General features: G+C 41.3%; 1 protein-coding gene across 1 annotated transcript; it reads right to left on the minus strand.

Moving 5' to 3' along the window:
• Window positions 1-2,668: 2,668 nt before the first annotated feature.
• Window positions 2,669-13,320, minus strand: LOC119478143 (scavenger receptor cysteine-rich type 1 protein M130-like). Its single transcript, XM_037752619.1, has 6 exons — window positions 12,948-13,320; window positions 8,652-8,684; window positions 8,243-8,536; window positions 7,652-7,966; window positions 5,645-5,938; window positions 2,669-4,525 (listed from the first exon to the last, which is right to left on the minus strand). The coding sequence occupies exons 1-6, from the start codon at window positions 12,988-12,990 to the stop codon at window positions 4,410-4,412; spliced, it is 1,095 nt and encodes a 364-aa protein (XP_037608547.1). The 5' UTR covers window positions 12,991-13,320; the 3' UTR covers window positions 2,669-4,409.
• Between the last annotated feature and the right edge of the window lie 88 nt (window positions 13,321-13,408).

A 13,408-nucleotide genomic window follows, 5' to 3' on the forward strand; every position in this document is an offset into this window, starting at 1 on the left:
GTAAACTCTGAGTACACAACTAGTTTACATCAAAGTTGTATTTTGCACTGCAACTATAATATGAACTATACTACAGGTGAACTTATAGGTAAGCTGTTCAGTTATATACTTGTAGCCCATTTTTTAGTTAATGAAAGTACACTTTAAAGTATACTCTCAGTAAACTACTGGTTTAATAGTTTTTACTGCAAGTATACTTGTAAGTTTTCTTAAGTGAACTTATAGTACTTAGCCAAATGTACTTTTCTGTATACTTGTCCGTATAAGCCAAGTATACTCAAGTATAATTTTGTTAAGTTTATCTCTATTAAGTACATAAAAAGTCATCTGAAAGCAATTTTAAGTTTAAAAGAAATATTAGTAGTATTATTAGTATTAAGAAGTATTAGTAAGTAACTAATAGCTACTTGAATAAACTTCTTTTTTGTAAGGGTTATTATTATTACCATCATTATCTTTATATTGCGCAACAAGAAAACAGTTGAATAAAAGCAAAAAATTCCACCAAAATACAAATAAAGTTTCCATAAAGCAAGTTTTACTACAGTATGTTTTATTATTAACGGATCAGATGGTAAATAAAGAACATAAATAAGTTTTAGACTTCTTGTTATCTGTATTACTTTCTAAAAATAGCAGGACGAGAGGAAACAGGAAGCCTCGCTTTCTAATTCAAGTCACGTCTGTTTTTCCTGTGAAGTCGTTCAGTCGAGTAGAAACACACAGCAGGACCCTCAGAGCCTGTCCTGCAGTAAAAGTACAAATACAACAATGTTTACATTCTCCATTACAAGTAAAAGCTTTCAAATCCTACTAACTGCAAGTAAAAGTACACAAGTATTCTCAGCCTCATGCAGTACACGTCCTCATTGTGCAGTAAAACGTAGCTACACTAAAGTATCATCAGTTAAAGTACTCATTGTGCAACGGCCAACAATCAAGATGGTTACAGACGAACACCAAGATGGTGACGGACGAACACCAAGATGGTGACGGACGAACACCAAGATGGTGACGGACGAACACCAAGATGGTGACGGACGAAAACCAAGATGGCGATGGAGGAAAACCAAGATGACAACGGCCAAAAATCAAGATGGCGATGGACGAAAACCGAGATGGTGACGGACGAACACCAAGATGGTGACGGACGAACACCAAGATGGTTACGGACGAACACCAAGATGGCGATGGACGAAAACCGAGATGGCGATGGACAAAAACCAAGATGGCGATGGAGGAAAACCAAGATGGCGATGGAGGAAAACCAAGATGGCGATGGACAAAAACCAAGATGGCGATGGAGGAAAACCAAGATGGCGATGGAGGAAAATCAAGATGGCGACGGCCAAAAACCAAGATGGAGGCGGCCAAAAACCAAGATGGCGATGGCCAAAATGTCGAACTTGAGGCTTCAAGATGGCGGTCCATAGTCAAGAGGTTCTGCTCATTTGCTCAAAGTGAAGCTGAAAACAAAAGTACATTTAAAAAACCCATCGATCTTCTGATTCTATTGAATTTTATTGCCTTTAATATCTCTTTTCTTTCTTCTTCTTTTATTGTCTTTTCGGTTCTTTGTTCTTAGTTTGAACTTCTGGTTTATTCTAAAACAAGAAGATGATGTTAAAGTGTCAGCGGTGAATAACTTTAGACGTCCAGCTGTAAACCAGCTGTTGTTGATGCAGGAGATGTGGAAAAGTCGGTGTGTCTTATCTGTGAGTCAGTTATCGGTAAAGTGTGAGAGAGTCGTTAGTGGAGGCGGCTGCGTTTCCATCGTGGCCTTTAACCACAGGAACCAGTGAACCTCAGTAGCCTGGAGGTCAACGGGCTGATAAACATCTCTCACACTTCAGTTTTCATTAACTCCCCCTCCAGCAAACACTCAGCTCCTCAGACCAGCCATGTGGGAAAAACAACCATCTCTCAGGCTTGTTTCCAGTCAAATGGTTTGTTTAGAATAACTTAAGATCTAGTCCAGAGGTCAGCAACCTTTACTGTCAAAAAACATGTGATCATTGTGATGAAGGTAACAGTTTATAGTCTAAGTATATAGTATATAAGTCTAATGCAGTGAGGGCCAAAGAGACAATGTACTACGGAGTATTAGGGCCACATTGAGGGAAAAAACATCTGAGAATTACAGAATAAAGTCACAATATTACGAGAATAAAGTCACAACTTTACGAGGAATAGAGTCGTAATATTACGAGAATAAAGTCACAACTTTATGAGAATAAAAGCCATAATATTAAGAGAATAAAATCCTAACTTTACGAGAAAGAAAGTTGTAATATTACGAGAAAAAAAGAAAATAACTACTTTATAAAATGACCTTTTTCTCGTAATATTACGACTTTGTTCTCGAAATCTCAGATGTATTTTTTTCCTCAATGTGGCCCTAATGCTCCGTCGTACCGTCGTACCATAGACCTACAACAATGAGAAATACAAATGAAAATGTAAACAAAGAACAGTTATTCATTTCCATTTTTATAAATCCACAGGGAGCTGCTGGAGAGGAGCTGAAGAGACGCTGGTTGCTGACCCCTGCTCTAGTAAGTCCTAACCAAAGCCTTGACATCTTCTTCTCTGGTGAATGCAGAGCGCTCACGTACAAAGAAACCAAACCAAACATTTTCACAACGTTAAAATGAGCTCATTCACAGAGTTTCATAGCTTCTGAAAGCGGTTTTATTTCTTTGAACACAGCAGATGATGGTGATACATTTATTACAGTGATCTGAATCATTTCATCTCTCCCAGCAAACATGAGTCCTGATCCAACAGCAACAATGGTGACCTGAGAACTGAATATTTGGAGCACATCTGAACACAGATCTGCACAGGTGAGTGTAAAGTTCTCCTTCTGATGACGCTCTGCTTTGGTTTTGGTTGTTAAATGGTTGTGAGCAGACGGGTCACATGGTGTCGTCCAATAATGATCCACCTGGACCCGACTTCAAAATGTTTTAATCTTTATCATCTCTGAAGGCTGCTGCTACATACTGTATGTGTTCATATTTTTATTCACATTATTGGATTAATAATGAGGATATTTTCTATCAAAAACTTTTTAAGCACAACAAAGAAAAGAAGCAAAATTCTTATGAAATAAGCAAAATTCTTAATTATAAAACAAGAACAAAACTTTGCAAAATGAACAAAATTTAGAGTGCAAAAATGAGTAAAATTCTCATGAAATAAAAAAAACACACTGATTACAAAATTAAGTAAATTTGTTGAGTAAGCAAAATCCTTAATTACAAAATTAGGAAATTCTTTTATAAGAACGAAAATTGCTAAATTACAAAAATAAGTAAAATTGTTATGAAGAAAGCAAAATCCTTAAATGCAAAATTAATAGAATTCTTTAGTTACAAAATTAAGATTCTCATGAAATAAGCACAATCCTTAATTGTAAAAAAATACTATTTACTTAACTAAAATGACTATTACTACTCGCTCTTATTTACAAACTTAAACAAATTACTATATTGTAACAAGCAAAACCCTTAATTATAAAAATAAGCAAAATTGTTACAAAGTAAGCAAAATCCTTAAATGCAAAATTTGGAAAATTCTTCTGAAACATTGAAAGTCCTTATGACTGAATTAAGTGAATTCCATAAGTACAAAAACGAGTAAATTTCCTCAGTACAAAATGAAGTACAATTCGTATGAAATGATCAAAATACTTAACTACAAAATGTATGTAAGATTCTCATGAAATAAGAAAAATCCTTTGTTACAAAAAATACTATTTACTTTACCAAAATTACTGGAATTACTGTGACTACTATTACTTTTTAACAAACAGATGTTCACCGAACCCAGATTGGCCAACATTGTTCTGGATCGGCCTGGGTCGGTGTGTCTTTAGTTTCAAGTTGTGCCGGCTGCTTGGACTTCGGTATTCCTGCTTTAAAGGCTAGTTTTCAAATGAAACTATATATTTGGGAAGTGTTTTTAAAGAATTACGTCTTCAGTAGGAACCAATGAGATGGAAGCTGACAGGAAGTCAGAACGTATGAAGAGACTAACACATTGTTGGTTTTCATGTTGAGAGTAATAATAATATAGTATATGATGTAATATAATATGTACAGCTTGTTTAAAGGGAACATGCGTATAAAATGATCTGCTGGTGGGTTGTGTGTTATAAATCCATCTGGATGTGAGATGAGCTCCGTGGAGGTGCTACTCTGCTCCCTGAGCTCCTTCCTCTTCAGTCGGCCCTCCTTCAGCTGCAGGAACACCCAGGTTATAATAATCCGGCTCGGCCTTCTCCCGTCTGCCCGGCCTCTGCCCCCTGGTGGCCTGGAGACACATGACAGCACACAGATGTGACTTCCTGCATCACTCCTCTCTCTCTTCACTTCAATGAACACAGACTGAGAGCTTCATGTCAGTCAGTGGTCTGAACAACAGACGTGTGTCAGTACCTTATAGTAGAAGTAAAGGCCAATGTTCGCCAACAGCAGAATCAGCGGCAGGACGATGGCTCTGATGATAAAAGGCCTTAGATCTGATCAAACACATGGACAGTCATCACATTATGGAGCTTTTTTCTTATCTTCATTCAACAGTTTAGTCTTTCAATTTGAGATCATGATTTTCAGATCCACATTTTGTAATGCTTTCCCTCAAAACCCTGTCCTTGCACTCAAATAGCCCCTGCTTGCGCTTAGATTTGCTCTGCTAAATGCAGTACCTGTGAGGGTTTCTGGATCAATATCTGTCATTGTTTTGTGTTGTTAATTGATTTACAATAATAAACATATACATACATTTGCATAAAGCAGCATATTTGTCCACTCCCATGTTGATAAGAGGATTAAATACTAGACAAATCTCCCTTTAATTTACATTTTGACAGATGAAAAAAATTGCGATTCATGCAATTAATCAGGATTAACTATATGGATGGTCATGTCATTAATCGTTATTAAATATGTGAATCGATTGACAGCTCTAGTTATTGTCCTATTGGCCAATCTGTCTACTCTGAGTGGTGAGAGTGGTGTGAAAATGGTCGACAAGCGCCGCTTTGTTTTATGTACGTATCATAACAACGGCTTCTATATCCGCCGTCCCATTTTTTAATGACAAATACAGACTACCGTGATCTGCTGGGGTGGAGAGTTATTTCATCTCACGTAGGCGCAGAACGTTCGTGCTAACTGGCCGTCTGCTGTCGTCTTTGCGGTGAGTTCGAGTTCAACTTTTTGGCCAAGACAAAGAAGATGTGAGGCGACGTGACTGGTGGCCTTCATCTTTGCCTTTGCTAGTTCTTTGATGTCGGGTTGGTGTGTCTGGACCTTTATGGTGGCAGCTAAAGAAGCTGCTGGTGGAAACCAGTGGCTAAGAAAACTGTCTAGCTGAAGAAGGAGTCCTTTCAGGCTGGTTGCTGGTCGGCCCAGGGGACTCCTGAAGCAGCAGACATGTATGTTTCATATATACAGATATATATCTGGCTGCATTCAGCAGCTGATTTACGGAGGCAGCAGCTCATCAGACTCCGTCGTGGCTGCTGGAGTCAGTCTGCTGCCATTCTAGCTGCTGCATGTGTGTGTCAACCTGGGTACATTACTGTCATAGATGATGTCATAGATGATGTCATAGATGATGTCACTGTTGGGCTTACCTGAGCAGGTGAGATACAGGATAGAGGGAGAGTTCCCTGGTGTTGCACACTCCCTCAGAGCAGATTCAGACTGAACACAGTCAGACCTGATCCACCACACAGATCTGTATGACTCCTTTCTCCGTCTTACAGAAACAGCAGGGCCACAACCGAGCTTTCGACAGAAAACAGCTGCTTCCTTCAGGGTCCAGTAAACGCCACGAACACCCACTGGTCTCCAGACCTCCTGATGTTTCACCTCCAGTGTTCCTGCACAGCGACTGTCTCCTCCCACCAACCTGACATCATCAGGCTCTGAGCAGAAACAAGAGAGTCATCAGTAAAAGAATAAAGTGAGTTTCATTAGAACAGAAATGAACCAGATCAGAGCTGCAGCTCCTCTTCTACCTGAGCAGGTGAGTCCAACAGCTTTGCCAGGTGAGCAGGTGTTTCTCTCTGAGCCTGAGCTTCTACAGTCCAGGAGAGCAGACTCATGGCCTCCACACTGGAACTCTTTGGTCCACATTGAAGCCTCCACGTCTCCATAGAGCGCCCCCTGGAGGACTGAAGGAGCCCCACAGCCAAGCTGCCTACAGACCACCTCTGCATCCTGCAGGTCAAAGTCAGCGTCACACACTGAGGACCACGACTGCTTGGACTGGTTAGGTTTCACCTCCAGTCTGCCTGAGCACAGACTAGTCCCATTCACCAGCCTGACAGGGTCTGGAGAGATGATAGAAGATCAAATAGAGAGAGAGAGAGAGAGAGAGAGAGAGAGATTCTTCTTGTATGTGTAGAATTTGAGATAATATGTCCTCTAAGAACTGCTTTAGCTGTCTCTCAAAGCCTAGATGGTGATGTTTCTGGAGAGTCGTTCAATTCAAGAAAGGATGTCCACTTTCTGGAGATGAGGTTGTTGAAATCTTTGACTGTTAGGAGGGAGGTATTGAACTGCCACCTACTTGGAGGGGTTGGGTCTGTTTCATGCACTAGGTCGAAGCTGATTGGTCCATGGTCTGATATAATAACTGGATGAATTTGAGAGTTGTCAGTATTGCACAGGGCCGACGGTACGCTGTGTCTTAATTAAAGGAGCAGTTGAATTAACAGCAAATTGTGATAGCTTGACTAGATTGCATTGAATACCTGATATTCGAATGCTTAACCAAAATTCTTACAAGTTCTAAAGAGTAGGTTTAACTTGAATGGCTAGCATCAATATCAAGTACTTAGAATAACATTATGAGACTTTAAGTGTTATCAATAATACAAATCCCTCAAAGTGCTTTAGTTGAATTTGAATAAATCAATTCTCACCACAACGCACTTGTTTATATGTAAAGCTGGACATCTACTGCTGTGGCAGCCTAGTGGGGTTGAATGTTATCACTTTTGGCTAGTTTAGAAGTGGAATAAAAATTTAGGTTTTGACCAAAAATGATGCTGAAAATGAATATCACACAATTATGAATAATTGCCAACAATACTATGCCTCACACGGGGCACCAATATGATCTCACAGCATGTTTCCTCCGCTGCCGTTCTAGCTGCTGCATGTGTGTGTCAAGCTGGGTACATTATTGTCATAGATGATGTCATAGATGATGTCATAGATGATGTCATAGATGATGTCACTGTTAGGCTTACCTGAGCAGGTAAGATCCAGACTGTAGGGAGAGTAATCTGGTGTTGCACACTCCCTCAGAGCAGATCCAGACTGAACACAGTCAGAGCTGATCCACCACACAGATCTGTATGAGGACTCCTCTCTCCGTTCTACAGAATCAGCAGAGCCACAGTCCAACTCTCTACAGGCAACGGCTGTTTCTTTCAGGGTCCAGACAGAGTAATCCACTGGTCTCCAGTCTCCCTGTTTCACCTCCAGTGTTCCTGCACAGCGACTGTCTCCTCCCACCAACCTGACGTTATCAGACTCTGAACAGAAACAAGAGAGTCATCAGTAAAAGAATAAAGTGAGTTTCATTAGAACAGAAATGAACCAGATCAGAGCTGCAGCTCCTCTTCTACCTGAGCAGGTGAGTCCAACAGCTTTGCCAGGTGAGCAGGTGTTTCTCTCTGAGCCTGAGCTTCTACAGTCCAGGAGAGCAGACTCATGGCCTCCACACTGGAACTCTTTGGTCCACATTGAAGCCTCCACGTCTCCATAGAGCGCCCCCTGGAGGACTGAAGGAGCCCCACAGCCAAGCTGCCTACAGACCACCTCAGCATCCTGCAGGTCAAAGTCAGCGTCACACACTGAGGACCACGACTGGTTGGACGGGTTGGACATCACCTCCAGTCTGCCTGAGCACAGAGTAGTCCCATTCACCAGCCTGACAGAGTCTGGAGAGATGATAGAAGATCAAATAGAGAGAGATCAAAGACACCAGACACTAAATAATAAAGATGTCATGAAACAACAATTCAGTGATTCCAACTGGACTCAGAACAGTTCCAACATGAGTTCATCATTAACAACAGAACACATCTTTACAATACTACTGATTTCAACAATTTAGAATTCCAGACGTCGAATTACATTCCAGATGCCTGTGTGTGTCAAGCTGGGTACATTACTGTCATAGATGATGTTATAGATGATGTCACTGTTAGGCTTACCTGAGCAGGTGAGATCCAGGATGGAAGAAAAGGTATCTGATGCTACACACTCCTTGAGAGCAGATCCAGACAGAACACAGTCACAGTTGATGATCCACACAGATCTGTAGGAGTCCTCTCTCCGTCTTACAGAAACAGCAGAGCCACAGTCCAGCTTTCGACAGACAACAGCTGCTGCCTTCAGGGTCCAGACAGAGTAAACGTCACCCACTGATCCCCAGACCTCCTGATATTTCACCTCCAGTGTTCCTGCACAGCGACTATTTCCTCCAACCAACCTGACATCATCAGGCTCTGAACAGAAACAAGAGAGTCATCAGTAAAAGAAGTGAATTTCATTCAGATCAAACTAAAACTTGATTGATTTTGCTTTAATGATTCTTTAATTGTCTTTTCTTTCTCTATTTACCTGTTGAGGTGTGTTCTCCTTCAGCCTGGAGTCCTGAGGAGAAAATGATAAAGCAGCATGATTGGATCACAGCCGTGGACAGAACAAACACTCTCAGGTTGTTTTGAAAAATCATTTTCTAGCAGCTCAGAAACCCCTCAGTGAACTCACTCTGGAGCCATTTTACCAGTTTAACAGGTGAACATGTGGATAGACAGAACACAAGTCAGTTCATACAGAGTTAAAGGAATACTTCAACATTTCATCAGATGTCCTCATCAGTTCAGCTCATTTACAGTGCAACATCACTGTTAAAGCCATTTCTAGCAAGCTCTTATAATTTCATATTAGCTTCAGTTACTTTAAAGTAAATAGTGGTACTTTTGGAGTTAAACCAAGTGCACAGTGTCACCTGACCTCGTATCTCAGGAAGCTCGTATTGAAGGCAGGTGTGCTGAAATCAGTGGACTATGGAAGACGCCACAAGGAAACAGCCTTCACCCGCCATGTGTTTTGACTAATTGTACTGCGGCATCAAAGTTTTCTTGGATGAATTTGTTTCACTGATTTGAACTTATTGTGTTTATTTAGTTTGTTTGGGGTTTTGATTTTGTTCATGACGCTACATTCAGCCAAAGCAGTTTATAGCCTAACCCAGTATCTCGCAGTACACCATTCAAACATCTCTTGGACCACCCGAACCATCGTGGATCATCAAACAGTGAGTAACTAACTAACCAAAGGACGGCGTGTTGATCAAGTCTAACCTCATGCCGTCTGTAGGCGGCTATTTCCAACCTGTTCCCATTTAGCTGAGAAGCAGCAATAATCACAAAAGGAATCTCTGCACGCTACAGTTTAAAACAATCACAATCAGCACAGTTAAGATGTTTATACAGCCACAATTAAATAATTAAGGTAACTAGCTGTCAAGTAGCAACCCGGTCTCACGGGGAGGCGTACAAATAACACATTACATTTGTTGGGCAACAAAACCACTTAGTCAGGTTTAGGAAAAACGTCATTGTTGGGCTTAAAATAAGTACGGAAATCAAATACGTACGGAATCAACGTGGAAAACATGTCACAAACGTCACTAAAGAACACGTGACAGTCGCCATGCGCCAAAGTCACTAACGTAACTTACAAGTCAAGACACTGGTCTCCTGGTTAAAACTCTGGTATTTGTTGTTCACACGGATGCATTTACATTTCTCTCAGTACAGACTACATGGCGTTAAATGACACGCCAAAAACAAGAATGGCGTTGTTATTGCACGCTGTCTCATAATCCGTCTGTTACTCCCGATAATATTTCAGATTGATCCACAGACAACAAAATGAACAAAATGCCTGCTGTCCTGTTTTGTGAATACATTGTGTTTCCTGTGACTGCTTCACAATAAAAGCCCCGTGTGTCTACGTGTTTGTCCCAGTGGGCTACCGCCAGGTCTGAGAAGTGAAGACAATGCTGAAGAGCCTGCATTCTGTCTACCAGCCAGCAGGGGGCGACTCCTCTGGTTGTATAGAAGTCTATGAAAAAATGAGCTTCTACTTCTCTCTTGATTTATGACCTCAGTAAACATTGTAAACATGAGTTTATGATCTCAATCTCTAGTTTCAAGTCTTCTTCATTACAGCATGATGTTCATTTAGTAAATGGTGGTCCCATTTAGAGTCAGATAGACCATAAAGCAGGGGATGCTTTAGGGCCAGCTGATTGATTGTTGCGGCGTTGTCCGGTCTGGGAGTTCAGTTGTACTTTGGTGACAGACAAAAAACAAGATGGTGACGGCTAAAAACCAAGATGGCAACTGCTAAAAACCAAGATGGCGACTGCTAAAAACCAAGATGGCGACAGCCAAAAACCAAGAAAAAAAAACAGATGACGGCTAAAAACCAAGATGGTGACTGCAAAAAACTAAGATGGCGACGGCCAAAAACCAAGATAGTGATGACTAGAAACCAAGATGGTGACAGCTAAAAACCAAAATGGTGACGGCTAAAAACCAAGATGGCGACGGCCAAAAACCAAGATGGCGATGACTTGAAACCAATATGGTGACGGCCAAAAACCAAGATGGTGACAGCTAAAAACCAAGATGGCGACGGCCAAAAACCAAGATGGCGATGACTAGAAACCAAGACGGTGACAGCTAAAAACCAAAATGGTGACGGCTAAAAACCAAGATGGCGACGGCCAAAAACCAAGATGGTGACAACCAAAAACCAAGATGGCGATGACTAGAAACCAAGATGGTTACAGCTAAAAACCAAGATGGTGACGGCTAAAAACCAAGATGGTGACGGCTAAAACCAAGATGGCGACGGCCAAAAACCAAGATGGTTACAGCTAAAAACCAAGATGGTTACAGCTAAAAACCAAGATGGTGATGGCCAAAAACCAAGACGGTGACGGCTAAAAACTATGATGTCAACGGCCAAAAACCAAGATGGCGACGGCTAAAACCAAGATGGCGACGGCCAAAAACCAAGATGGTTACAGCTAAAAACCAAGATGGTTACAGCTAAAAACCAAGATGGTGACGGCCAAAAACCAAGACGGTGACAGCTAAAAACTATGATGTCAACGGCCAAAAACCAAGATGGCGACAGCTAAAAACCAAGATGGCGACGACTAGAAACCAAGATGGTGACAGCTAAAAACCAAAATGGTGACGGCTAAAAACCAAGATGGTGACGGCTAAAAACCAAGATGGTGACAGCTAAAAACCAAGATGGTGACAGCTAAAAACCAAGATGGTTACAGCTAAAAACCAAGATGGTGACAGCCAAAAAACAAAATGGTGTAGGCTAAAAACCAAGATGGTGACAGCCAAAAACCAAGACGGTGATGGCTAAAAACTATGATGTCAACGGCCAAAAACCAAGATGGTGATGACTAGAAACCAAGATGGTGACAGCTAAAAACCAAAATGGTGACGGCTAAAAACCAAGATGGCGACGGCCAAAAACCAAGATGGCGATGACTAGAAACCAAGATGGTGACAGTTAAAAACCAAGATGGTGACGGCCAAAAACCAAGATGGCGATGACTAGAAACCAAGATGGTGACGGTTAAAAACCAAGATGGTGATGGCTAAAACCAAGATGGTGACAGCTAAAAACCAAAATGGTGACGGCTAAAAACCAAGATGGCGACAGCCAAAAACCAAGATGGCGATGACTAGAAACCAAGATGGTGACAGCTAAAAACCAAAATGGTGACGGCTAAAAACCAAGATGGTGACAGCCAAAAACCAAGATGGCGATGACTAGAAACCAAGATGGTGACGGCCAAAAACCAAGATGGTGACAGCCAAAAACTAAGATGGCGATGACTAGAAACCAAGATGGTGACGGCTAAAAACCAAAATGGTGACGGCTAAAAACCAAGATGGTGACAGCCAAAAACCAAGATGGCGATGACTAGAAACCAAGATGGTGACGGCTAAAAACCAAGATGGTGATGGCTAAAACCAAGATGGCGACGGCCAAAAAACAAAATGGTGATGGCTAAAAAACCAAGATGGTTACAGCTAAAAACCAAGATGGCGACGGACAAAAACCAAGATGGCGACGGACAAAAACCAAGATGGCGACAGCTAAAAACCAAGATGGCGATGACTAGAAACCAAGATGGCGGTGGACTACATTTACCATCAGCACTGAGTGAACATCCACGTAAAAGATTGCGAAATGTCCCTTTAACCTCTCTGAGCTGCATTTCTGTGGAACTGATCATTTTGATAAGAAGCTGCTGACAGATAACAGACTATGAAACTGTTGTTTCTGTTACCATGACAACCAGGACGGACTGAGATGTTCCACTCAGATTAATGCTGTCAGTTTCCGGTAGAGGTGTTAACATGAGCAGAGAGTCATTGAGAGGAGACTGAATTACAGCTGCAACTATATTAATAGTTGATGAATCTATAAGTAATCAATCATTGAGTCTATAAAACATCAGGAAACAGTGAAGAATGTGCAGCACAGTTCGTCAGAGTCCAAGGTGACGTCTTTAAATGTCTTGTTTTGTCCGTCCAACAGTCCAAAACTAGGGCTGTCAATCAATTAGAATATTTAATCACAAATGAATCACATGATTGTCCATAGTTAATCGTGATTAATCACAAATTAATCCCACTTTTTTGTATATAATTTGACTTTATAAAAGCTGTATGAACCCTGGACATTTCCCCTTTTAGTCGTCCTTTGAACATTTGATGTGATGTTGGTGTGTGTGATCAGTTTGTTCTCTGATTTAAAGATGAAATATGTGAATAATAACACATCATGTTTAAAGCAGAGTCCTACCTGAGCTCCACAGCAACAGCATCAGCACCAACAGGTGATCCATGACGTCCAGGTAGACCGTCTCTCCGCCCGTCTCTCTGCTCTGATCATCACATGTGCTGTCCTCAGTGTATATCTGCGTACAGGAAGAGGTGGAGCTTTACTGGAATATATCTGATTGCAGTTTTACAGCCAATAGTCCTCGTCCGACTGAGTCTCTGTCACGTGTTCACCTTGTTTTCCTGTCAGCCGTGTTCACAGTTTGACCAGAGGATCACACAGTTTTCATACTGGTGTCCAGTCTCTGTTCTCTCTTTGGGCTGACACACAAATCTGTGTGTTTATTTGTATTTGCTGCTCAGTAGTAGTGTAGAACTATAGTAGGAGAAAGGTTGAGAGTCTCTTTGTGGTTGTTTTGAGTCTCTTTGTGGTTGTTTTGAGTCTCTTTGTAGTTGTTTTGAGTCTCTTTGTAATTGTTTTGA

This window comes from Sebastes umbrosus, chromosome 19 (assembly GCF_015220745.1).
Source record: "Sebastes umbrosus isolate fSebUmb1 chromosome 19, fSebUmb1.pri, whole genome shotgun sequence".
Lineage (NCBI taxonomy): Eukaryota > Metazoa > Chordata > Actinopteri > Perciformes > Sebastidae > Sebastes > Sebastes umbrosus.